This window comes from Salvelinus alpinus, chromosome 23, assembly GCF_045679555.1.
Source record: "Salvelinus alpinus chromosome 23, SLU_Salpinus.1, whole genome shotgun sequence".
In the NCBI taxonomy this organism is placed as follows: domain Eukaryota; kingdom Metazoa; phylum Chordata; class Actinopteri; order Salmoniformes; family Salmonidae; genus Salvelinus; species Salvelinus alpinus.
The window spans coordinates 47,140,704-47,164,463 of NC_092108.1; the positions used below are offsets into that span (position 1 = coordinate 47,140,704).

The 23,760-nt window shown below is 45.5% G+C and overlaps 1 protein-coding gene across 4 annotated transcripts in view; it reads right to left on the minus strand.

Annotated features, from left to right (window-relative positions):
* The window catches only part of efr3a (EFR3 homolog A (S. cerevisiae)), a 222,075-nt gene extending 200,018 nt beyond the window's left edge, over positions 1 to 22,057 (minus strand). The window contains exons 1-2 of one of the 4 annotated variants that reach the window (XM_071362586.1): positions 21,867 to 22,057; positions 21,436 to 21,553 (exon numbers count right to left, since the gene is read on the minus strand). In XM_071362586.1, coding sequence (XP_071218687.1) covers positions 21,436 to 21,445 — 10 coding nt within the window. In that variant the 5' untranslated portion in view covers positions 21,446 to 21,553; positions 21,867 to 22,057. Of the gene's footprint in view, positions 1 to 21,435 lie in introns of all 4 variants that reach the window. The other 3 variants (XM_071362584.1, XM_071362585.1, XM_071362583.1) reach the window with 3 other exon arrangements.
* Positions 22,058 to 23,760: the final 1,703 nt, after the last annotated feature.

The following is a 23,760-nucleotide window of genomic DNA, read 5'->3' on the forward strand; positions in this document are numbered from 1 at the left end:
CAAGTGCCAAGACCAGAGTGGGAACATTTGCTATATAAAACAAAACATTCTTACAGACAAAACCATCAGTAGATTTGAAAATGCAATGGAAACCCATTTAACTCGTCAGTAATTGGGAATTGAACCACAAGTTATTTTTATGTACACTACCACATATCACGCAGAGCCTTTTATCCGCAACAAGTTAGTTTGATGGAAACATCTCTGGTGAGAAAATGTGCATATTGTTTTAATACAGATTTTTGAATATTCACATGAAAATCTGTTGCCAATTGGATGGAAACCTAGCTACAGAGACCCCAATTTGAGACAACATTTTGTTGGTGCTATAGAATAAAAAATGTACCTGCAGAAAATAACACAGGTGCACTCTCACTTGAGTGAAGAGATTGTTACGTTCCCACAAGACAAACTCAAAATGTCCCTCACAAAAGGAAAATCACTTTGAGAACAAAAACCGAAAGGGTTCAAAAATGAGTTCTGAAAAGGCACCCATGTGGGTCTCCACTGAAAGTTGTTGAGCAACTAGGAAACGTGCCCTAAAAGGAGTCACACCATGGACGCCCACTAAATTTGTCAAGGGAAGGGAAAACACCACATCAACTTAGGATAGGGAGTAAATTGAATGTGGATCAAAACGAAAAACAGGGAAAACACACATAAAAGGCTTTGTTTCAGTACTTAAATAGTGAGAGCCAACAAAAAGGTGTTACTCTCTCAACATCTCAGAAGAACCAACTGAAGCCCAGGCCAGCAGGGCATAAACCAGCTGGGCTAGCACAAGTGAAACCTTCCAACTAACGAGGTGGACAAGCCAGCACAAGTGTAACACATACTAACACCAAATCGGTGCTCCCTACGTGCTACCTATAAATGGACAAACCGAAACATGTAACACACGTGTATCGGGTGTGCTATTAGCGTCACTGAAGCGCACCGGGTCTCTGAGATTGACAATGTAATTGCCTTCTATGACATTTCCAGCATGGCGACGATCCCATTTCCTCGGGGAAGAAGTTTCCAGCGAGATAGTTGTGGCATGCTTGAGATCACGCTCGAATGTCAGATGAGTGTTGGATCCCTCCGATTTGGCGCGATGAATGCAAATATTTCAAAGCAATTGTAATTTTCAAAAGTATTCAGACCCCTTCTCCAATTTTCTTACGTTACATACAGCCTTATTCTGAAATACATTGCATTTATTATTGTTTTCCTCAATCTACACACAATACCCCATAATGACAAAGTGAAAACAGGTTTTTAGAAACCTGTTTTCAGACCCTTTGTTATTCAGACCGTTTATTATGAGACTCGAAATTGAGATCAGGTGCAGCCTATTTCCATTCATCATCCTTTGGATGTTTCTACAACTTGGAGTCCAGCTGTGGAAAATTAATTTGTCTATATAAGGTCCCACAGTTGACAGTGCATGTCAGAGCAAAAACCAAGCCATGGGGTCGAAGGAAATGTCCGTAGAGTTCCAAGACAGGATTGTGTCGAAGCACAGATCTGGGGAAGGGTACCACAAAATGTCTGCAGCATTGAAGGTCCCCACGAACACAGTGGCCTCCACCATTCTTAATTGGAAGATGTTTGGAACCACCGAGATTCTTCCTAGAGCCAAACTGAGCAACCGGGGGAGAAGGGCCTTGGTCAGGGAGGTGACCAAGAACCCGATGGTCACTGAGAGCTCCAGAGTTCCTCTGTGGAGATGGGAGAACCTTCCAGAAGGACAACCATCTCTGTAGCACTCCAGCAAATCAGGACTTTCTGGTAGAGTGGCCAGATGGAAGCACATGACAACAAGCTTGGCGTTTGACAAAAAGCACCTAAACAAGAGTCTCTGGTCTGATAAAACCAAGTGAATTTTTCATCCTGAATGCCAAGTGTCACATCTGGGAGGAAACCTTGCACCATCCCTACAGTGAAGCATGGTTGTGGCAGCATCATGCTGTGGGGATGTTTTTCAGCGGCAAGGACTGGGAGACTAGCCAGGATCGAGGGAAAGATGAACGGAGCAAGGTACAGAGAGATCCTCGATGAAAACCTACTCCAGAGCGCTCAGGATCTCAGACTGGGGCGAAGGTTCACCTTCCAACAGGACAACGACCCTAAGCATACAGCCAAGACAATGCAGGTGTGACTTTGGGACAAGTCTCTGAGTGGCCCAGCCACAACAAACGGAAGAAAAACTGACTGAAACAGGAAGGTACTACCAATAAGAAACATCTCTGGAGAGACCTGAAAATAGTTAGCGATGCTTCCCTTCCAAGCTGACAGAGCTTGGAAGACACAAGGCTGTAAGTTACAACTACCGTATCTTTAAAAGCTCGGTAATCTGGCAGTGACCTCTTTCTACAATCTTTCAACATCATCGCTGCATTTATGGGACCAATACACCAGCAATGATGGCCTCCATTTGGTGTCACACACAACCCTTCAATTTCTTGTCTGATCATGAAGGGGGAGGGTTGAGACAGAAATAAAATGAGGGTTTGGCCGCATACTGTGAGCATCAAAAACCTGTTTGCCTTTTCTCAGCCAGCCACATATTCTAAAAATGAAAAGACCGCAAGAAAATTAGTAACATTGTGTGCTGTCTAATTACTTGGCAGTTGCTTTTTTGGTTGTGTTCATTAGACAACAAACGGAAGAAAAACTGACTGAAACAGGAAGGTACTACCAATAAGAAACATTTTTCATTTTCCGTTGCTTGCCCTAATGAACACAGACCTAGCTCATCCTATAGCACTAGTAGTCTGCCCACTAGCAGACATGGTATTCAGGCACACGTGTGTTGTGCTGAAAAAACATCTGTTCCAACCACCTAGGGAGAAGTTCATCATGATGCCCTTCAAAACCAGGCAATTTCAGCTCAGCTCTCTCTTTCCCCTGTCCAAATCTGCCTGGTTAGAGGACAAAACAACAAAATCAACACTCAACCAGTTGCAAAGGCCATAAAGTCCCATTACCCCAAAACCCCAGGCGGTTAAATCACTGAATGTGCCATGGACTTAAAACTTCTTGCAACTATAGGGGGTGCTGTTCCGCATTAGCATATTTGTGTCTCCAAATTAAACTGCCTCGTGCTAAATTCTTGATCGTACAATATGCATATTATTGTTATTATTGGATAGAAAACAGTCTATAGTTTCTATAGGAGTTGAAATTTTGTCTCTGAGTGGTACAGAACAATTTCTACAGCACTTTTCATGACAGGGTTCAGATTTCAGAAATTTTTACCTCTGATCTGGGGTCTGTTTATAAGGCCACAGTGAATGCTATGAAGAAACCGACACTGCCTACGTCTTCCTCTGGGTGTCTGTACGTCATCACGTTTTCAATGAAATCGATGGGACGTTCACAGCCATTATAAATGACCAAAATGTACAGAGACCGCCCTTTCTCAACGTGCGCCTCAAGCGTGAAGGCCATCGGACCTGTCTCGTTCCAAGTCGTTTTCTAACCAGCAATATTTCTCCGGTCATGTTTTCAGTCGTTATAGTTGTTAAAAACATCATAATGTAGTGAATTTGAACCGTTTTATAGCAATTTATATCCGTTTAGTGCGATTCTGAGGAATTTATTTGTCGTGCACTCTGAAAGTTTGGACACATTTTGGGAGGTCGGTCGTTGGTGGTGGACATTTCGAAGGACAGAGGACATCTATCGACCAAAAGACGTTTATAACATAGAAAGGATACATTGCCCAAGAATATGATGGAAGATCAGCTCAAAGTAAGCAATATTTAATATGATAAACCGTGTTTCTGTCGAAATATTTTAAACGCATATTCCGCCATTTTGTTTGGTATAGCTTCACCTGGCGAACCCTGTATTGAAAAGTAAGGATAATTTTAAAAATGTAAATCAGCGGTTGCATTAAGAACTAATTTGTCTTTCGATTCCTGTCTACCCTGTATTTTTTAGTCAAGTATATGATTAGCTTTCAATTAAACTAGATCACTCTGATAGATGACGTCAGACATATTGAGGCTTGATTTCCTAGTATTTTTATTGTGTAACCACGGTTTTGTATGGCTAAATATGCACCTTTTCGAACAAACTGTATATGTATGTTGTAAAATGATGTTACAGGAGTGTCATCGGAAGAATTCTGAGAAGGTTAGTGAAAAAATTAATATCTTTTGGCGGTGATTACGTTATAGCGCTCTTTGGCTGGAATCGATGCTCTGGTAACGTTGGAACATGTAGTATGCTAACTTATCGATTTATTGTGTTTTCGCTGAAAAACGCTTAGAAAATCTGAAATATGGTCTGAAATCACAAGAACTGGGTCTTTCCATTGCTATGCTTTGTCTATTTTTATGAAATGTTTTATGATGAGTAAATTGGTCATACACGTTGCTCTATCTAGTAATTCTAGTGGATTTGTGATGGTCGGTGCAATTGTAAACTGTGATTTCTACCTGAAATATGCACTTTTTTCTAACAAAAACTATCCTATACCATGAATATGTTATCAGACTGTCATCTGATGTTTTTTTTTTATAGGTTATTGGCTATCAATATCTTAGTTGAGCCGAATTGGTGATAGCACCTGAAGGAGTAAGAAACTGATGGAGTTAGAATAGTGGTGTATTTTGCTAACGTGTTTAGCTAATAGATTTACATATTTTGTCTTCCCTGTAAAACATTTTAAAAATCTGAAATGGTGGCTTTATTCACAAGATCTGTATCTTTCATCTGGTGTCTTGGACTTGTGATTTAATGATATTTAGATGCTACTATCTACTTGTGAAGCTATGCTATCTATGCTAATCAGTGTGTGGGGGGTGGGGGGTGCTCCCGGATCCGGGGTTAGTAGCCGTGAAAGGTTAAAGCAACTTTCAGTTAACCACCCCCTTCTCATCTAATGTTCTCCACTATAAATCCAACCGCAACTTAAAGATTATGGTTGAGAAATACCTTGATGGATCAGCAAGGAAATCGCAATTGGTGAGATCAGGCAGATTACAGAGATTTTCATTTTCTCTGGGAATAGGCCGCAACCTGTTGAACTAGAGCAACCGGGGGGGGAGGACAGAACCTCCTGCTATGTAAACCCCTATATAGACGATAATGAATGGGCTTTATGGTTTTAAAGCTGTCCTCATAAAAACATACAGTCTGTCTGTCAATTGGTTCACAGCTGTTAAGGGTTAAGAAAGCCTAGTTTTGGAGAGCCATAGGTTGTGCCAAGCAATAAAACACCAGATTCAACCAAATCAGGAAACCAACGCTATATGACTTCAAAAATTAAAGTCAGTTAGCTTGGCTGAGTGTTTCAGGAGGGGGTTGGAGGGAAGTACGGAAACAATACTGAACAAAAATATGGTCCCATGTTTCATGAGCTGAAATAAAAGATACCAGAAATGTTCCAGATGCACAAAAAGCTTATTTCTCAAAAATTTTGTGCACAAATATCTTTACATCCCTGTTAGTGAGCATTTCTCTTTTGCCAAGAAAATCCAACAACTTGACAGGTATGGCATATCAATAAGCTGATTAAAACAGCATGGCCATTACACAGGTGCACCTTGTGCTGGGGCAATAAAAGGCCACTAAAATGTGCAGTTTTGTCACACAATACAATGCCACAGATGTCTCAAGTTGAGGGAGCGTGCAATTGGCATGCTGACTGCAGGAATGTCCACCAGAGCTGTTGCCAGATAATTGAACATGTATTTCTCTACCATATGCCGCCTCCAAAGGCGTTTTAGAAAATTTGGCAGTACGTCCAACGTGCCTCACAACCGCAGACCACGTGTAACCACGCCAGCCCAGGACCTCCACAACTGGCTTCACCTGCAGGATCATCCGAGACCAGCCACACGATTGGCTGGGCCTGGCTCCCCAGTGACTCCACCCCTGCCCAGTCATGTGAAATCCATAGATTAGGGCCTAATGAATATATTTCAATTGAATGATTTCCATATTATATATATATATATATGAGCTTCTTTTTTGCACTAATATTTTTGTTCAGTATAGTTCAGATCGCAGAATCATTGTGAGTTCTGCTATCATCTGAAGAACCTATCCCATGGTGCACCATGTTCAATCTTCACACCAGGGGTGTGTTCACTAGGAACCAAACAAAAGGAAACAGCAGTAAACTCTTGTATAAATCAGAGAAGTGATGGTATATAACTTTCACAATTGAGTATACATCCATATATACAGTAAATGACAGGCATTTTTTACCAAGCCTGAGAGAAAACAATTACTGCCACTGCAGTGAAATTAATCTGTATTATTAATCTACTTGACGTGCCAGCAACTGCATTAATCAAATTATTAGGTCTAGCCAATCAATCCTATTGTACCGATCATTTTCCATGGACTACTGACCTTCATATTTTTCCTGGGACATATGCACTACTCGTCTCCTTTCCTGATCCATTTCCAAGAATCACAAAAAGCTTATTTTAACCAATATAGGCAACTTCAGCTTAAGTCAGCATTTTTTGTCGGCTGATATTGAACTGCACAATCCAAAAATCTGCCAATGCATCCTCAGAGATTATTTATGCACAACTTTATTATATCAAGGTCCATATCAGAATGGATCCTGCAAAGGCCCGACTATTGTTGAGGGTGTAGGTGTAGCATGTGTTGCAGAAAGGTTAGAGCTAAAGTAATTATATTCCATTTTCCATTGCTGTAGGAAATGCAATACAATCTAGATTAGCAATAAACTCAATTGAACCCCCCCCCCAAAAAAGTCAGAAGGTATGTGTGACATGGCTTAGCCTGTTGCGATTAAGAACAGGGGGGGCTATATGTAAATTCAAAATATGCAAACGTATCATCCAGACAGTCTCCATAATCATGCATGCTGTGAATTATGCAAAGCCATCACTCAGTGACGTCCACATAGCCATAAACATAAAGCCGTCATAACAAAGTGCTGTGCTGGCTCGACCACTATTCCTTATATGGTACACTAAAAAGTAGTGCACTATGTAGGGAATAGGGTGACATTTTACAGACACACACAAGGCCTAATTGATTCACTACTGGGGGCCATCTACCCCCCCCCCCCAAACTACGGTCTTTTTTTTTGTGTGCAATTTTTAAGTTATGCACCCCCCCCAGTCCTTCACTTTTCCTAAATAAGTTTATATAAAACACACCGCCATTGTCAGAATCTTAATATCACAAACAGAACTGGAATTTTAGGAAGGCATGTCATTTTGGGGTTTTCCCCCCGTTGCCGCCCCCCAACAGTACGGTCCGCTCCTTCTGACAGTGCAGTGCCCAGCTGATAATCACCTCGACATATGCCACAACAGTGAACACAAACTACACGGAAATAACAGATTAAATCAATTCAGTAAAGTATGACGGGGAGAATGGTGGAGTTGAAGAACAAGGGGAAGCGAACGATACCTAATTATGTAATGACAGATTGTGAATGAAGGACAGGGTGGGCCATTCTATTGTATCCATTCTAATTACAGGCTTACTCTTCAAATGGTATGTTACCGATATCAGTTCACCAAATCAAAGCAGTCTTATCAGTCTACTCGGGTCTACTTGGAGTAGGCTACACAGAGCGTGCATAAATTGTACATGCGGCACAGCTTTCAATATCTGGAAGAATATCTACGTCGGGCAGCGGGTGAACAAACGAGTGTTGGAGAATGTGGTGATGAGGCTTGTGGAACCTTACAATTGGGAAGGGGAGAAATGTCACCATGTACAATTTCTTCACTTCACTGGCAACAAGTTGCTTGCAAAAAAAACAATTCTGGCAGGCGCCATGAACAAAGAGAGACGGGAATTCTATCCTCTAATAAGGCACCTGCACAGGCATTGTGGTGCACAGGTTCTGAAGAATGACAAGACAATGTGACACAGAGAAAACCAGAGACTATTATGCACTACTACCAAACAAAAAGGTATGTAAAAGTGTGTCAAGCAAGGGAAAAGTTAGAAATAGCGTCAACTGTTAGGACAAGGGATAACAACTACATTTCATCCAACTCATGCAATTGCGTGACTATGCACACAAGCACGAGCTGACAATTGACTATTTTTGAATGCTGTCATATCTACACTTATATTCAGTATAAGGCATTTTTTTCTTTGCAAAGCTATTTTCAGTTGTTTGATTGGGTTCAAGTCCGGGTTATGTATGGGCCACTCAAGGACATTCATAGACTTGTCCCGAAGCCAGTCCTACATTGTCTTGGCTGTGTGCTTAGGGTCGTGGTCCTGTTGGAAGGTGAACCTTCACCCCAGTCTGAGGTCCTGAGCAGGTTTTCATCAAGGATCATTGTACTTTACTCCGTTCATCTTTTCCTCGAAAAATATCCCCACAGCATGATGCTGCCACCACCATGCTTCACTGTAGGGATGGTGCCAGGTTTCCTCCAGACGTGACACTTGGCAATCAGACCAGAAAATCTAATTTCTCATGGTCCGAGTCCTTTAGTTGCCTTTTGGCAAACTCCAAGAGGGCAGTCATGTGCCTTTTACTGAAGAGTGGCTACCATCTGGCCACTATACCAGAAAGGCCTCATTGGTGGAGTGCTGCAGAGATGGTTGTCCTTCTGGAAGGTTCTCCCATCTCCACAGAGGAACTCTGGAGCTCTGTCAGAGTGGCCATCGGGTTCATGGCCACCTTTATGACCAAGGCCCTCCTCCCCCGATTGCTCAGTTTGGCCAGTCAGCCAGCTCTAGGAAGAATCTCGGTGGTTCCAAACATCTTGCATTTAAGAATGGTGGAGGCCACTGTGTTCTTGGGGACCTTCAATGCTGCAGACATTTTGTATTACCCTTCCCCAGATCTGTGCTTCAACACAATCCTGTCTCGGAGCTCTATGGAAAATTATTTCGACCTCATGGCTTGGTCTTTGCACTGTCAACTGTGGGACCTTATATAGACAGCTGTGTGCCTTTCCAAATCATGTCCAATCAATTGAGATGACCACAGGTGGACTCCAATCAAGTTGTAGAAACATCAAGGACGATCAATGGAAACAGGATGCACCTGAGCTCAATTTCGAGTCTTAAAACAAAGGGTCTGAATAATTATGTAAATAAGTTCTATTTTTTTATTAATTTCCAAACATTTCTAAATACCAGTTATTTATCACTTTGTCATTATGGGGTATTGTGTGTAGATAGTTTTAAAATGTTCCTCATCAATTTTAGAATAAAGGTTGTACCGGAACTAAAATGTGGAAAAAGTCAAGGGGTCTGAATACACTGTATATGACGTTGGTAGAGTCGCAGCAGGTTTAAAAGCTGTGAACCCAGGCCGGGGACAGTCCGTTGACAGAGAGCACCTTGAGGGGTAGGAAACGAGAATATAGGCTTCACCAAGATAACTGAGGGATTGGGCTTGTGTGTCTGGCAGCAGTCTGGCTGGTGAGGGTGCGTGTGTCTGGCAGCAGTCTGGCTGGTGAGGGTGCGTGTGTCTGGCAGCAGTCTGGCTGGTGAGGGTGCGTGTGTCTAAGGGGCAATTGAGCATGAAAGACAACAGATGACCTCCTGGTTTAGAGCAGTTTTAACGCAGAAGCACAGCACCCAATTGCACGTCTCCAGTCACAAGGGACAAGGACACCTGGGTAATTCAGTGTGGTGTCAAACAAAAACAGAGGTGTTCTCTTTTCTTTAAATAGCTGGTTTGTGTTCATAAGGCATCAAATTGAGGAAAATGGACAGACAAAGAGGGACTACCTAGGTGATTATAATGACATTGTTCAATAAGAAACACTGATTTGAATTTTTTCATCTGGTGGTTCATTATCATTCAATATTTTATTTCAAAACATCAGGTGGCTAAAAGTGGGGATGGTCCCTGCAAAGGGACTACGAAATCTCTCACTGATTCACAAAATCTTGACAAAAGGAGAAGTTGGATTTACTGGTAAGTCGGGAGGGGAGGAGGTAGAATGGGGAACGCATATAGTGAAAAGGAGAGTGGTTTAGAAAGCTGTGTCACAAACATCTTATTCGTCATCTAAAATAGTCGCCATGACAGAATGTTGTTTAATGACGGAAAAAGCTTACATAAATACCGTGTATAAAAAAAAAAAAAGTACGTTCAAGACTAGAACAGCGGAAAGGGGGATATGGTCCTGGGGAGCTACTAGGAGTGCAGGTTTCTGTTAAACGCCAACTTCAAATAATCAAGGTCTTGGACCTTGTCTCAGGTGGTTTAGTACTAGGCTGGAACCAAAGCCAGTACAGACCCAGTATAGCTCTCCCAGGACCTGAGTTGGAGATCCCTTGGACCCTGGTTAAAAGTAGTGCCCTGCATAGGGAATAAGCTGCCATTTGGGAGTCATGACAAAGTGGACTACTAACAGATTACAAACGCGGGCGTATCGATAGGGGCCTTTGCAGCTACTGCATTTTCACTTTCAAAAAGTACACAAACAAGAGCCCGTCTCTTGCTCCCAACTTCATCATACACCCCACCCCCAGGCACAAAATAGTTTTTTTTTTTTTAAAGGCACCCTGACCAGAGTCGTTCTCCGAATCCATCTCGTCACCTATAGTGAGTGACTCACAGCTGGGGAGTGGTTTGCATAGGACCTGGCAGGTACCTACACCTCTGACTTTTCTCCCCCTCTCTCCCTGTGAGCCTCAGCTCTGACCTTGCAGTGCTTCGGTTCTCCTCGCTGAACGGTGCAGATAGCAGCACTGCAGCAGCAGCCTAGCCGGGGTGGCTATGGTGGTAGTTCCCTACTGTATGCCCTCATTTGGCAGCTGCAAATGTGTTTGTTTGAGCTACTGCACAAGATGCAGGGCTGTCCCATTACTGGGCAGGCGGTTAGAAATGACAATATTCACTGGCTAGTTTTGGACCCGGTATTTGGCCAAATTAGGTCATCTGCAGGTTTTTAAATCATCCATTGAAGAGTAATTACTCGTGTGGGATTGGTCCGGTTATGAAGTAGTAGAGATTTTGGCATCTAGGTTGTGTGTGTCAAATTAACAACAGACCCAGGTGGCTAAAGGCAGTAGCTGCAGTTCCATGCCCATCTATTCAGCACAATAGCCCAGCCTGACACTGATTTGAGTCCTTGAGTCCATTGTTAGAGTCCTTTACCAGAGCCCTTCGATGTTTCTCCTCCAGAGATGTACATTGAGGATAACTGAGGAAAGACAAGGGCATTTTACAATGAGAAAAACCATGATTGCAAAGAGCCCAAGGAATCCTAACTTGTAAAAAGTTAAAAAGGGATAGTTAAATGCAGATATAAAAAAAAAATGTTGGACCAAAACCCCATGCAATGTAAAATTCAGAACCATCCCTTTAATACACTATCTGGTGTGATTACATTATTTGTTGTAACATAAGTCAGTACAACACATGCAGATTATGTAACACATATTTTGATGTAATTGTGCGGTCAATTATACCATTAATTAGCCAATGAGTCACAGCTGTATGGACTTGATCAGCACATCTCAGCTTGTTCAGCCTATAGTGCAAAGGAGAGCGTAGCATGCCTTTATAGTGCACACACCCAAGGCATAGAGTTAGTATTGAACAATGCACTGTGCATGTGGTGAAGCTGGTTTGCCAGACAGACGAGATGAAAAAGACTGATAAGATGTCATGTGAGAACACATCAGGGGATTTATTATAGAAGCGATGATAGGCATTAGTTGAAGCGCAGTGTTAATTTAAGTCTCCCTACCATCATATTTTAGCCAATCTCGATGAAGATTTGCGAAACAACTTGATTGGCGGTACACAATATACTCCATGCCTCTTGTAATGAGCAGTCCGACCGTTACCAAGAATCACATACCAGATTTTTTTAACAGGGTCGTTAGCAATTGATTTAAGTGTCTTTCTTGCACCGCCCTATGGTTACTACCAATCACGGCCGGTTGTGATACAGCCTGGAATCGAACCAGGGCCTGTAGTGATGCCTTTAGCACTGAGTAGCAGTGCCTTAGACCGCTACGTCACTCGGGTTAATCAATAAATGCAAACATTTTGATTAGATAGGTCAGTGTTTCTTAATCCTGGGGACCCAAATGGGTGCACATTTTAGTTTTTGCCTTAGAACTACAAACCTGTGTAGTTCAGCTGTGTAGTTCTAGGTAAAAAACAAAAAAATGTGCACCCATTTTGGTCCCGAGGACCAGCCACCTACCGACCCAGACAACTAGCTAGCCAGCCAGCCAGCCACCTACCCACCCAAACAGCGAGCTAGCCAAATACCTACCCAGACAGCCAGCCAGCCACCTACATGCCCAGACAGCGAGCTAGCCAGCAAGCCACCTACCTATCCACCCAGACAGACAGCCACCCACCCACCCAGACAGTGAGCTAGCCAGCCAGCCAAAAACCCACCCAGACAGCTAGCCAGCAACCTACCAACCCAGACAGCTAGCCAGCTACCTACCAACCCAGACAGCTAGCCAGCTACCTACCTACCCAGACCAGCCACCTACCCACCCAGACAGCTAGCTCGCTTGCCAGTCAACCAGCCACCTAGCCACCCAGACAGCCACCTACCCACACAGAAAGCTAGCTAGCCAGCCAGCCAGCCACCTACCCACCCAGACAGCTAACCACCTACCCACCCAGACAGTTAGCCAGCCAGCCAGCAAGCCACCCAGACAGCTAGCTCGCTTGCCAGTCAACCAGCCACCTAGCCACCCAGACAGCCACCTACCCACACAGAAAGCTAGCTAGCCAGCCAGCCAGCCACCTACCCACCCAGACAGCTAACCACCTACCCACCCAGACAGTTAGACAGCCAGCCACCTGCCCACCCAGACAGCCAACCAGCCACCTGCCCACCCAGACAGCTAACCAGCCAGCCACCTACTCACCCAGACAGCTAACCAGCCAGCCACCTACTCACCCAGACAGCTAACCAGCCAGCCACCTACTCACCCAGACAGCTAACCAGCCAGCCACCTACTCACCCAGACAGCTAACCAGCCAGCCACCTACTCACCCAGACAGCTAACCAGCCACCTACTCACCCAGACAGCCAGACACCCACCCAGACAGCCACCTACCCACCCAGACAGCTAACCAGCCACCTACCCACCCAGACAGCTAGCCAGCAACCTACCCACCCAGACAGCCACCTACCCACCCACACAGCCAGCCAGCCAGCCAGTCACCCACCCAGACAGCTAGCCAGCCACCTTCCCACCCAGACAGCTAACCAGCAACCTACCCACCCAGACAGCCACCTACCCACACAGACAGCTAGCCACCAACACACCCAGACAACCAGCCAGCCACCTACCCACCCAGACAGCTCGCTCGCTCGCTCACCAGCCACCTAGCCACCCAGACAGCCACCTACCCACCCAGAAAGCTAGCTAGCCAGCCAGACAGCTAACCAGCAACCTACCCACCCACCCAGACAGCCACCTACCCACACAGACAGCTAGCGACCAACCCACCCAGACAACTAGCCAGCCACCTACCCACCCAGACAACCAGCCAGCCACCTACCCACCCAGACAGCTCGCTCGCTCACCAGCCACCTAGCCACCCAGACAGCCACCTACCCACCCAGAAAGCTAGCTAGCCAGCCATCCACCCACCTACCCAGAGAACCAGCCAGCCACCTACCCACCCAGACAGCTAGCCACCTACCCACCCAGACAGTTAGCCAGCCAGCCAGCCAGCCACCTACCCACCCAGACAGCTAGCTCGCTTGCCAGCCAACCAGACACCTCCCCACCGAGACAGCTAGCCAGCCACCTACCCACCCACACAGCCAGCCAGTCACCCACCCAGACAGCTAGCCAGCCACCTTCCCACCCAGACAGCTAACCAGCAACCTACCCACACAGACAGCTAGCCACCAACACACCCAGACAACCAGCCAGCCACCTACCCACCCAGACAGCTCGCTCGCTCGCTCACCAGCCACCCAGACAGCCACCTACCCACCCAGAAAGCTAGCTAGCCAGCCATCCACCCACCTACCCAGACAACCAGCCAGCCACCTACCTACCCACCCAGACAGTTAGCCACCTACCCACCCAGACAGCTAACCACCTACCCACCCATACAGCCAGCTCGCTTGCCAGCCAACCAGACACCTCCCCACCGAGACAGCTAGCCAGCCACCTGCCCACCCAGACAGCTAGCTCGCTTGCCAGCCAACCAGCCACCCACCGAGACAGCCAGCCACCTACCTACCCACCCAGACAGCTAGCTCGCTTGACAGCCAACCAGACACCTCCCCACCGAGACAGCTAGCTCGCTTGCCAGCCAACCAGCCACCCACCCAGACAGCCAGCCACCTACCCACCCAGACAGCCACCCACCCAGACAGCTAGCCAGCGACCTACCCACCCAGACAGCTAGCCAGCGACCTACCCAGACAGCTAGCCAGCCACCTACCCACCCAGACAGCTAGCCACCTACCCACACAGACAACTAGCCACCTACCCAGCCAGCCACCTACCCACCCAGCCAGCCACCCACCCACCCACCGAGACAGCTAGCCAGCCAGCCAGCCAGCCACCTACCCACCCAGACAGCTAGCCAGCCACCTACCCACCCAGACAGCTAACCAACCACCCACCCACAGCCAGCCAGCCAGCCAACCACCTTCCCACCCAGACAGCTAACCAGCCACCTACCCACCCAGACAGCTAGCCAGCAACCTACCCACCCAGACAGCTAACCAGCAACCTACCCACCCAGACAGCTAACCACCTACCCACCCACACAGCCAGCCAGCCAGCCACCCACCCAGACAGCTAGCCAGCCACCTACCCACCCAGACAGCTAGCCAGCAACCTACCCACCCAGACAGCCACCTACCCACACAGACAGCTAGCGACCTACCCACCCAGACAACCAGCCAGCCACCTAGCCACCCAGACAGCCACCTACCCACCCAGAAAGCTAGCTAGCCAGCCATCCACCCACCTACCCAGACAACCAGCCAGCCACCTACCCACCCAGACAAATAGCCACCTACCCACCCAGACAGTTAGCCAGCCAGCCAGCCAGCCACCTACCCACCCAGACAGCTGGCACACTTGCCAGCCAACCAGACACCTCCCCACCGAGACAGCTAGCCAACCACCCACCCACAGCCAGCCAGCCAGCCAACCACCTTCCCACCCAGACAGCTAACCAGCCACCTACCCACCCAGACAGCTAGCCAGCAACCTACCCACCCAGACAGCTAACCAGCAACCTACCCACCCAGACAGCTAACCACCTACCCACCCACACAGCCAGCCAGCCAGCCACCCACCCAGACAGCTAGCCAGCCACCTACCCACCCAGACAGCTAGCCAGCAACCTACCCACCCAGACAGCCACCTACCCACACAGACAGCTAGCGACCTACCCACCCAGACAACCAGCCAGCCACCTAGCCACCCAGACAGCCACCTACCCACCCAGAAAGCTAGCTAGCCAGCCATCCACCCACCTACCCAGCCAGCCAGCCAGCCACCTACCCACCCAGACAGCTGGCACACTTGCCAGCCAACCAGACACCTCCCCACCGAGACAGCTAGCCAACCACCTGCCCACCCAGACAGCCAGCCAGCCACCTGCCCAGCCAGACAGCCAGCCACCTACCCACCCAGACAGCGACCTACCCACCCAGACAGCTAGCCAGCCACCTACCCACCCAGACAACCAGCCAGCCACCTACCCACCCAGACAGCTCGCTCGCTCACCAGCCACCTAGCCACCCAGACAGCCACCTACCCACCCAGAAAGCTAGCTAGCCAGCCATCCACCCACCTAGACAGCTAGCTCGCTTGCCAGCGAACCAGACACCTCCCCACCGGGACAGCCAACCAGACACCTCCCCACCGGGAGAGCTAGCCAGCCACCTGCCCACCCAGACAGCCAGCCACCTGCCCACCCAGACAGCCAGCCACCTACCCACCCAGACAGCTAGCTCGCTTGCCAGCCAACCAGCCACCCAGACAGCCAGCCAGCCAGCCACCTACCCACTCAGCCACCTACCCACCCAGACAGCTAGCCAGCCAAACACCTACCCACCCACCCAGACAGCTAACCAACCACCCACCCACACAGCTAGCTCGCTTGCCAGCCAACCAGCGACCTGCCCACCCAGACAGCTAGCCAGCCACCTGCCCACCCAGACAGCTAGCCAGCCAGCCCACCCACCTGCCCACCCAGACAGCTAGCTAGCCACCCCAGCTAGCTAGCCAGTCAGCCACCTAGCCAGCTAGCTAGCCAGCCAGCCACCTAGCCAGCTAGCCAGCCAGCCAGCCACCTAGCCAACCAGAGCTAGCTAGCCAGCCAGCCAGCCACCAGACAGCTAGCCAGCCAGCCACCTAGCCACCAGACAGCTAGCTAGCCAGCCAGCCAGCCACCTAGCCAACCAGACTGCTAACTAGCCAGCCACCTAGCCAACCAGACAGCTAGCTAGCCAGCCACCAGACAGCGAGCCAGCCACCTACCCAACCAGACAGCTAGCTAGCCATCACCAACCCAACCAGACAGCTAGCTAGCCAGCCAGCCAGCCACCAGACAGCTAGCTAGCCAGCCAGCCAGCCACCTACCCAACCAGACAGCTAGCTAGCCAGCCAGCCACCTACCCAACCAGACAGCTGGCTAGCCAGCCACCTACCCAACCAGACAGCTGGCTAGCCAGCCACCTACCCAACCGGACAGCTAGCTAGCCACCTACCCAACCAGACAGCTGGCTGCCAGCCACCTACCCACCCAGACAGCTAGGCAGCCACCTACCCACCCACCCAGCTAGCAAGCTAGCCAGCCAGCCAGCTAGCAGTAGCCTATACCATCAGTATCAAAGTATTTGGGAGCTCTCACCCTCTGATAAGCTATGGAAATACATACTTCACGCAATAAGTTAATGCCCGTGTAACCTACTTTCCTGAGGCTAGCCATGCCAACATCACCAATAGGCCAAATATGTCAAACACACAAGCTACTTGTGTTAGCTTAATAACTTAAGTGTTCGCTTACATTTCACTGCTGATTTTGCAAGCTGGTCATACTAACACTGTGCTTATATGCTTGACTTCCTTGGTGCTCTGTGTAGTACAATGCAGGAGGCAGACCAGGGACAACTCTTTGCAGTGGGTTATAATGTTAGTGTTTACTTCAACAATCCGCTCTGCAAAAATAATGACAAAGACCCAGTGAAATACGAAACACACATACACAAAAATAGGTCTACTTTAAAAAAGTGAAAATCCCCCAAAACAGGAAACTTCACAAAGGGAAAATGAATCTTATCCCACACAAGCATACAATTCCATTCCCCAAAAGATGCAACGTGACATAGGTGATGGAAAAGCATTAGATTTATAGATATTTAAGCCAAATCCTTCTTTACCGAATGAGTCTTTGGCGATGCATACAAATTACAGCTTGCGAAAAAGGGGGAACGATCCTAAATGTGCCTGTACCACCAAACATCCAATTCCTTAATAGAAGATCAACACAATGCAGCCCAATGTAAGAGTTGCCTTTTTAATGCATTTGAGTTTCACAATTAGCATCTCAAAGACAGACAGCAGGGTGTATGTATATCAAATCCATTCTCTGGCAAGGCCCATCATCCCTCGACTCCATTGAATTAGCAAAGAAGCCTGTGTTAAGTTTTCTATACACAAAGACAATAGTAACAATGGAGAAAAGGCGACTGACTTTGCAATTTGAAGCAACCGCCATTACATTTTGGGATGCATCTAGACATGAATCTGAATTTCATGTGTAATAAGCGTCGACATCAGTTGACTCATTTCAAAGTTGCAACACTTGACCAGGGTTGCATTCAGCAGGCACACATAGGAGAAACGGTTCTGATTGGAAAGGTTTGGGTGCCCTCACATTGTGTGCTACTGAATGTGACCAGTCTTCCAGGGGTGCAACGCTACTATGGGGTGTATTCATTAATGTACAACGTTGAAAAACATTTCGTACCAGAAAACAAATGAGTTTCTTAAAATTGACAAATTTAGGTAGGTCCCTCACCGTTTAGGCTTGTTTGCTTCTGCTTAAATAAAAGGTAAAAAAAATCATAAATAAATGCACTTGGAATGAAACAGGGAAATCCCATTGAGACCAAAGCTTCCTTTGCAAGGGCGCCCAGCACACAATATTTACAATTCCAACGCAATAAAAACATACAATATTTACAAGCAATTTAAGATAAGTAATCAACCAGCTGTCTGAACTGCCCTAGCGGCACCAAAACATGCACCTTTAGAACCTTTAAACGAAAATGCAGACCGAACGGATTTCCAGAGTTAGCCATCCCGGTAATTGAGTCTGGTGACGCACGCGTATGTCTGGAATTTGTCTAAAAAGGATTTGGGCCTACACTTGGGAAACCAGGATCCTGTTCAGTAAGGCGCGCTAAAGTAAAATAAAAATGAACGTCACTTATCTAACAAGTTCAGGTAGTACCTCGCCATTTCAAAATGTTTCTTCCCTACCAGTCACAACCCAGATGTGTGTTTGGACTTGATGGTAAATGAAGGACCTTAAATTCAATGATTGAAAGACCTGTAATTCATTGAATCATGGACTACCAGTGAGAAGATAAAACCAGTAGACACTGCACGACCTCAAGAATTAATAGTGTGTGTAAACAGATCATAGTCTGCCCTTCAACAATGGGGGCACTCAATGGGCCTCATTTGTCGATCATATTTAACCAGTTGGGAAAATGCTACACCAACCCAAGATCAGTGTCCAGGCCCTCTAGGGCAACTTCACCCAAGGGAATGTTCGAAAACAATCCAAATTGTCATCTCCATCAGTCTTCAGTGTAAACAAGGCTTTCGTCTGTGGAAAACATTTAGGCCTACACTTTGAAACAGGGAACATGTGGAGTTCTCAACTGAACAATAGTGTGCAGGGAAACAATGGGAAGACACAAAACAAAGCACTACACCAATCAGCTGAGGAGCCTTTTTTTATAACTTCCCCAGCTTCAGTCAAGCCTTGGCGGACATAATGGCAACGGTTTTGTCTTGGCTAATTACTTAATTGAGGTGCTTAACACTTTAGGTGTTAATGAGTAGATAAATGGCTTCATTGACAAAATCTCAAACCATCCCTTTAATATGGAGGAAATTACAGGCACTGGAGCTAATTACAGGGTTTTTTCCTGTGTAGAGAATTTTTAGGCGGGGCGTCTAAGTGGTAATTTTCAGTTTCAGTGTCAACTTTAATGACCCAAACCAGATAAAGATATCTTCTGATTGTATTCTAACTCATATACGGTACCAGTCATAAGTCTAAATATTTGAGATTTGAGATTCTTCAAAGTAGCTACCCTTTGCCTTGACAGCTTTGCACACTCTTGGCATTCTCTCAACCAGCTTCATGAGGCAGTCACCTGGAATGCATTTCAATTAACAGATGTGCCTTGTTAAAGGTTAATGTATTTATGTCTTAATGCCTTTGAGCCAATCAGTTGTGTTGTGACATGGTAGGGGTGGTATACAGAAGATGGTATTTTACCAAAATAGGACTAAGTCCATATTATGGCAAGAACAGCTCAAATAAGCAAAGATAAATTACAGTCCATCATTACTTTAAGACATGAAGGTCAATCAATTCAGATTGAAGTTTAAGAACTTTGAAAGTTTCTTCAAGTGCAGTTGCAAAAACCACCAAGCGCTATGATGAAACTGGCTCTCATGAGGACCACCACAGGAAAGGAAGACCCAGAGTTACCTCTGCTGCAGAGAGGTACCTCTGCAGTTACCTCTGCAGTTCATTAGAGTTGCCAGACTCAGAAATTGCAGCCCACATAAATGCTTCACAGAGTTCAAGTAACAGACACATCTCAACATCAACTGTTCAGAGGAGACTGTGTGAGTCAGGCCTTCATGGTCAAATTGCTGCAAAGAAACCACATACACACACACGTTTTGTATTATACCATCTTTGAGAACTAACAATCAAATAAAAGCTAGACAGTCAGGGAGAATCTGAAATTCCAAAAAACGGGAATTCAGGAGAAATGCCCATTGATTTTGTGTTTGAGCAGAAGAACACAGGATTAGCCATGGCAAAATGCATAGAATTGCAGGACATTAGCTATAAAACTAAACAATTGTCTTATAGCTCAATAGAACAATTTTGAATTGCTGAAATTTGCTCTACAACAGCAACATTTTCTCTATGCTGCCAAGATAGCTAGAAAGGTATGATCGAGTTTACACTTCCAATGAACTGTGGTGAGGTCAACATAATGAAACTGTCTACAAATATTTTCATTAAAAAAATGTTTTCTGGGGGGGTTGCAAACATCCCTGGGTCGCCGCTTTGCCGGGGAAAGAAAAGTTTGAAAACCCCTGCTCTAACACACACACTTTGAGCATTTACACAAACAGGCCATATTCCACTGATGCATTGGCCTAAACAATATCAATGTATGAGGCTATCATGTTACAGCTGGGCAGTAACAGTAACAGAATGACCCGGAGACTCAGATTTCTCACTTTAAAATGTAAAATGCAAAACAAATACCATTGATTTCAAATTCGAAAAACCATACACTTTTATGCACAAGGACTACTACGAAAATGTACACAGAATGTGTCACAAAAACACATTTACTGGAAGAACTGTGCAGATGCAAAGTTTGGTAACATAATTACGTTCAAATCTCCCTCAGTTTATGTGACCACATTTTCCCCAATTTTTTTAATATCTGCTCCGGATTAATCCGTAGCCTGAAGATGCGCTGTATAGCGCAATTGACAATTTAGAAGGCAATGTTCCCGCTGGTTGCAGAAATGACCTTTAAAATTTGAACATAATTCAGTTATAGGGCCACATTATTTTCAAGCCACTTTGAGACAGTGATTTTCGTCGCAGGTTAGGAGAGCATTTTCTCCAACCCTAACCGCAGTCTCCTACCCTGCTACGAAAACGTCACAATTATCGAAATGGCGTGAAAAGTGCGTTTCCCGTCAGCGATACAGATTGAACCCAGCCCTTAATCTTTGACCTAGACCCAAGAACGTGCAAACACATCCACTGTCAATCAGAACCCAGGTCTAAATTTGCGCCTAGCGTTTACCTTTTTTATTTTATGTCATATTGCCCACAGTCCTAAACGTAGTCTTCAAGTCAAGGTACTGACAACCAATTCAAACACCACAATTTAATATATACAAGGCTAATTCCACCAATGCCTATAGAATCTCTCATATTTGAGTTGAGTGAACACACAATGTTGCGACACACAAACGACGCAACAGAACGATTTCCATGTGCACCCAATAAATGTCTGCTCGATTTTAAACAATTATTGATGGCCCTGATAATTCTATCAAAACCATGCTTTGAACACCTTTGGATGGACTAATGACTCATTGTGAAATACGCTATGGGTTGAACAAGCGATCCCCTTCGTCAATTTACCGCTGTTGACAACAAGTACCACAACCTTTCAATTTAAAACATTCTTCAAAAACAATCACTTCACTTACCCGCTGGCATTCTTCCGCTAATGTACCGCAGTTCCTCTGACGTGGGCAGCGATTGAATCTTCTGTTTTGCTACATGTAGCTTATATCGTCCGTATTCTCCGAAATCGCTGCTCCTTCACTTCATCAAATTACATTGAAAGAGGGTCGATCAAGGGCACACTGTAACATTAAATCATGAACATGAGTTCAAGTCGTAAATTCGCTAAAACGTTGGGTAAGCTAAATTAAAGGTTTATTCAAAAGTCTACGTTTTAACATCACCTACATAAATGGCAATATGATAGACTATAGCGCAACCTACCTATGTATGTATTTAAAAAATAAATAAAAAATTACTCGGTGGATTCGAATGTCACGAACATTGATATAGATTCTAACGTATGTTGCTCAACGATACAATGTAACATTCGAAGACTTTGATGGTTAAATACCTGTAAACTGCGCGGATTAACCCCTACAGATTAGGCTACAGCTTCCTGTAATAGGACTGCTTTACATTGAGGGACAACACGGAAGTAGGAGTTGCTCTTCAAGCGATATGTCACCTCTTCGCTCCTAAACTATATAAATTATTACATATTTCTCTGTTTAATAGGGAAAATATAGGTATATGGCAAGTTAGTTATTCTTACCAGACAATTATTTGAAGGGGACTGTCACGTTTGCTTATGCCAACCAATCAATAAGGAAGTGTGACCTAAATTAGTCCCTCCCACAAGTACCAAAACTTTCATACAGGAGCAATGTTTATGCATGACTGTCATTTTAGCCTGCCAAAGACAGACAAGCAATGGTCATTGCTCTTTGGTATTACTCCAAGTGAATTTTTGTAGGGCCTATCAATTACTTTTACAAAAACGATAGCCTATCGATGTAGTGGTGAAGTCGAAATCAGCATGGTAAAACGTGTGAAAGTCTCCCAGAGGACTGCTTTTTAAGCTCTTAAATGCCTTTGCTGCACAGTCCAATGGATTTATCTGTGATTAAAAGCTTTTATCCCACAGATGGCATCCCTAGCATCTGTTAAAACAGACTAACTGACAGGCCTCAATGCCATCCTAGCAGACAAAATGATCCTATTTCTGCATGAATCTACCACATTTTAGAACAATCCACATACGTTACTGTAAATGTTAAAAAAAAAAAAATTGAAAAAAAATACTATCTGGTGGTCAGAACCTGGTGATATCAGGATGTAGGATGGGACATAAACCTAACAACTTCAATGACAAATTTCTCTGAACAGGTGAATTTATTTTTATTTTTATGAGAATACTTTAAATAGGATGCAGAAACAATACTCTGTGACACAGCGCCATACTACTTGTCATACACCTTCCTAATATTGAGTTGCACCCTCCCTCCTTCTGTCCTCATAGCCTCAATTCGTCGGGGCATGGACTCTACAAGGTGTCGAAAGCGTTCCACAGGGATGCTGGCCTATGTTGATTCCAATGCTTCCCACAGTTGTGTCAAGTTGGCTGGATGTCCAAAATTTGGGTGGTAGACCATTTTGGATACACACAGGAAACTGTTGAGCATGAACAACCCAGTAGTGTTGCAGTTCTTGACACAAACCGGAGCGCCTGGCCCCTACTACCATACCCCGTTCAAAGGCAATTCAATATTTTGTCTTTCCCATTCACCCTCTGAATGACACATATACACAATACATGTCTCAAGGCTTAACAATTATTATTTAACCTGTCTCTTCGCCTTCCTCTACACTGATTGAAGTGGATTTTGTAACGGTTTCGTAACCACAGACACTGGGAGACGGGAAGCAAGTACAGAGTGAGGATTTAATAATAAATAGACATAAAACTTAACAAGGACAGCGTCTGGACAAGAGAAACAAACAACATCAATGCAGACACGGGAATGAAACTGAGGAAGTGACAGATATAGGGGAGGCAATCAATGACGCGATGGAGTCCAGGTGAGTCCGATGAAGCGCTTGTGTGCGTAACAATGGTGACCGGTGTATGTAATGATGAGGAGCCTGGCGACCTCGAGCGCCAGAGAAGGGGACGTGACAGGATTTAACACGTGACATCAATAAGGGATTATAGCTTCCACCTGGATTCACCTGGTCAGTCTATGTCATGGAAAGAGCAGGTTAAATAAAATAAAATACAGACCTGACATGAAATGCTTACTTAGCCCTTAACCAACAATGCAGAGATTGTTTTTAAGTAAGTAATAAAATAAAAAAGTTGGAAAAAAGTAACACAATAATATAACAATAACAAGGCTAAGTATTCAGACCCCTTGACTTTTTACACGCTTTGTTATGTTGCATCCTTATTCTAAAATGGATTAAAT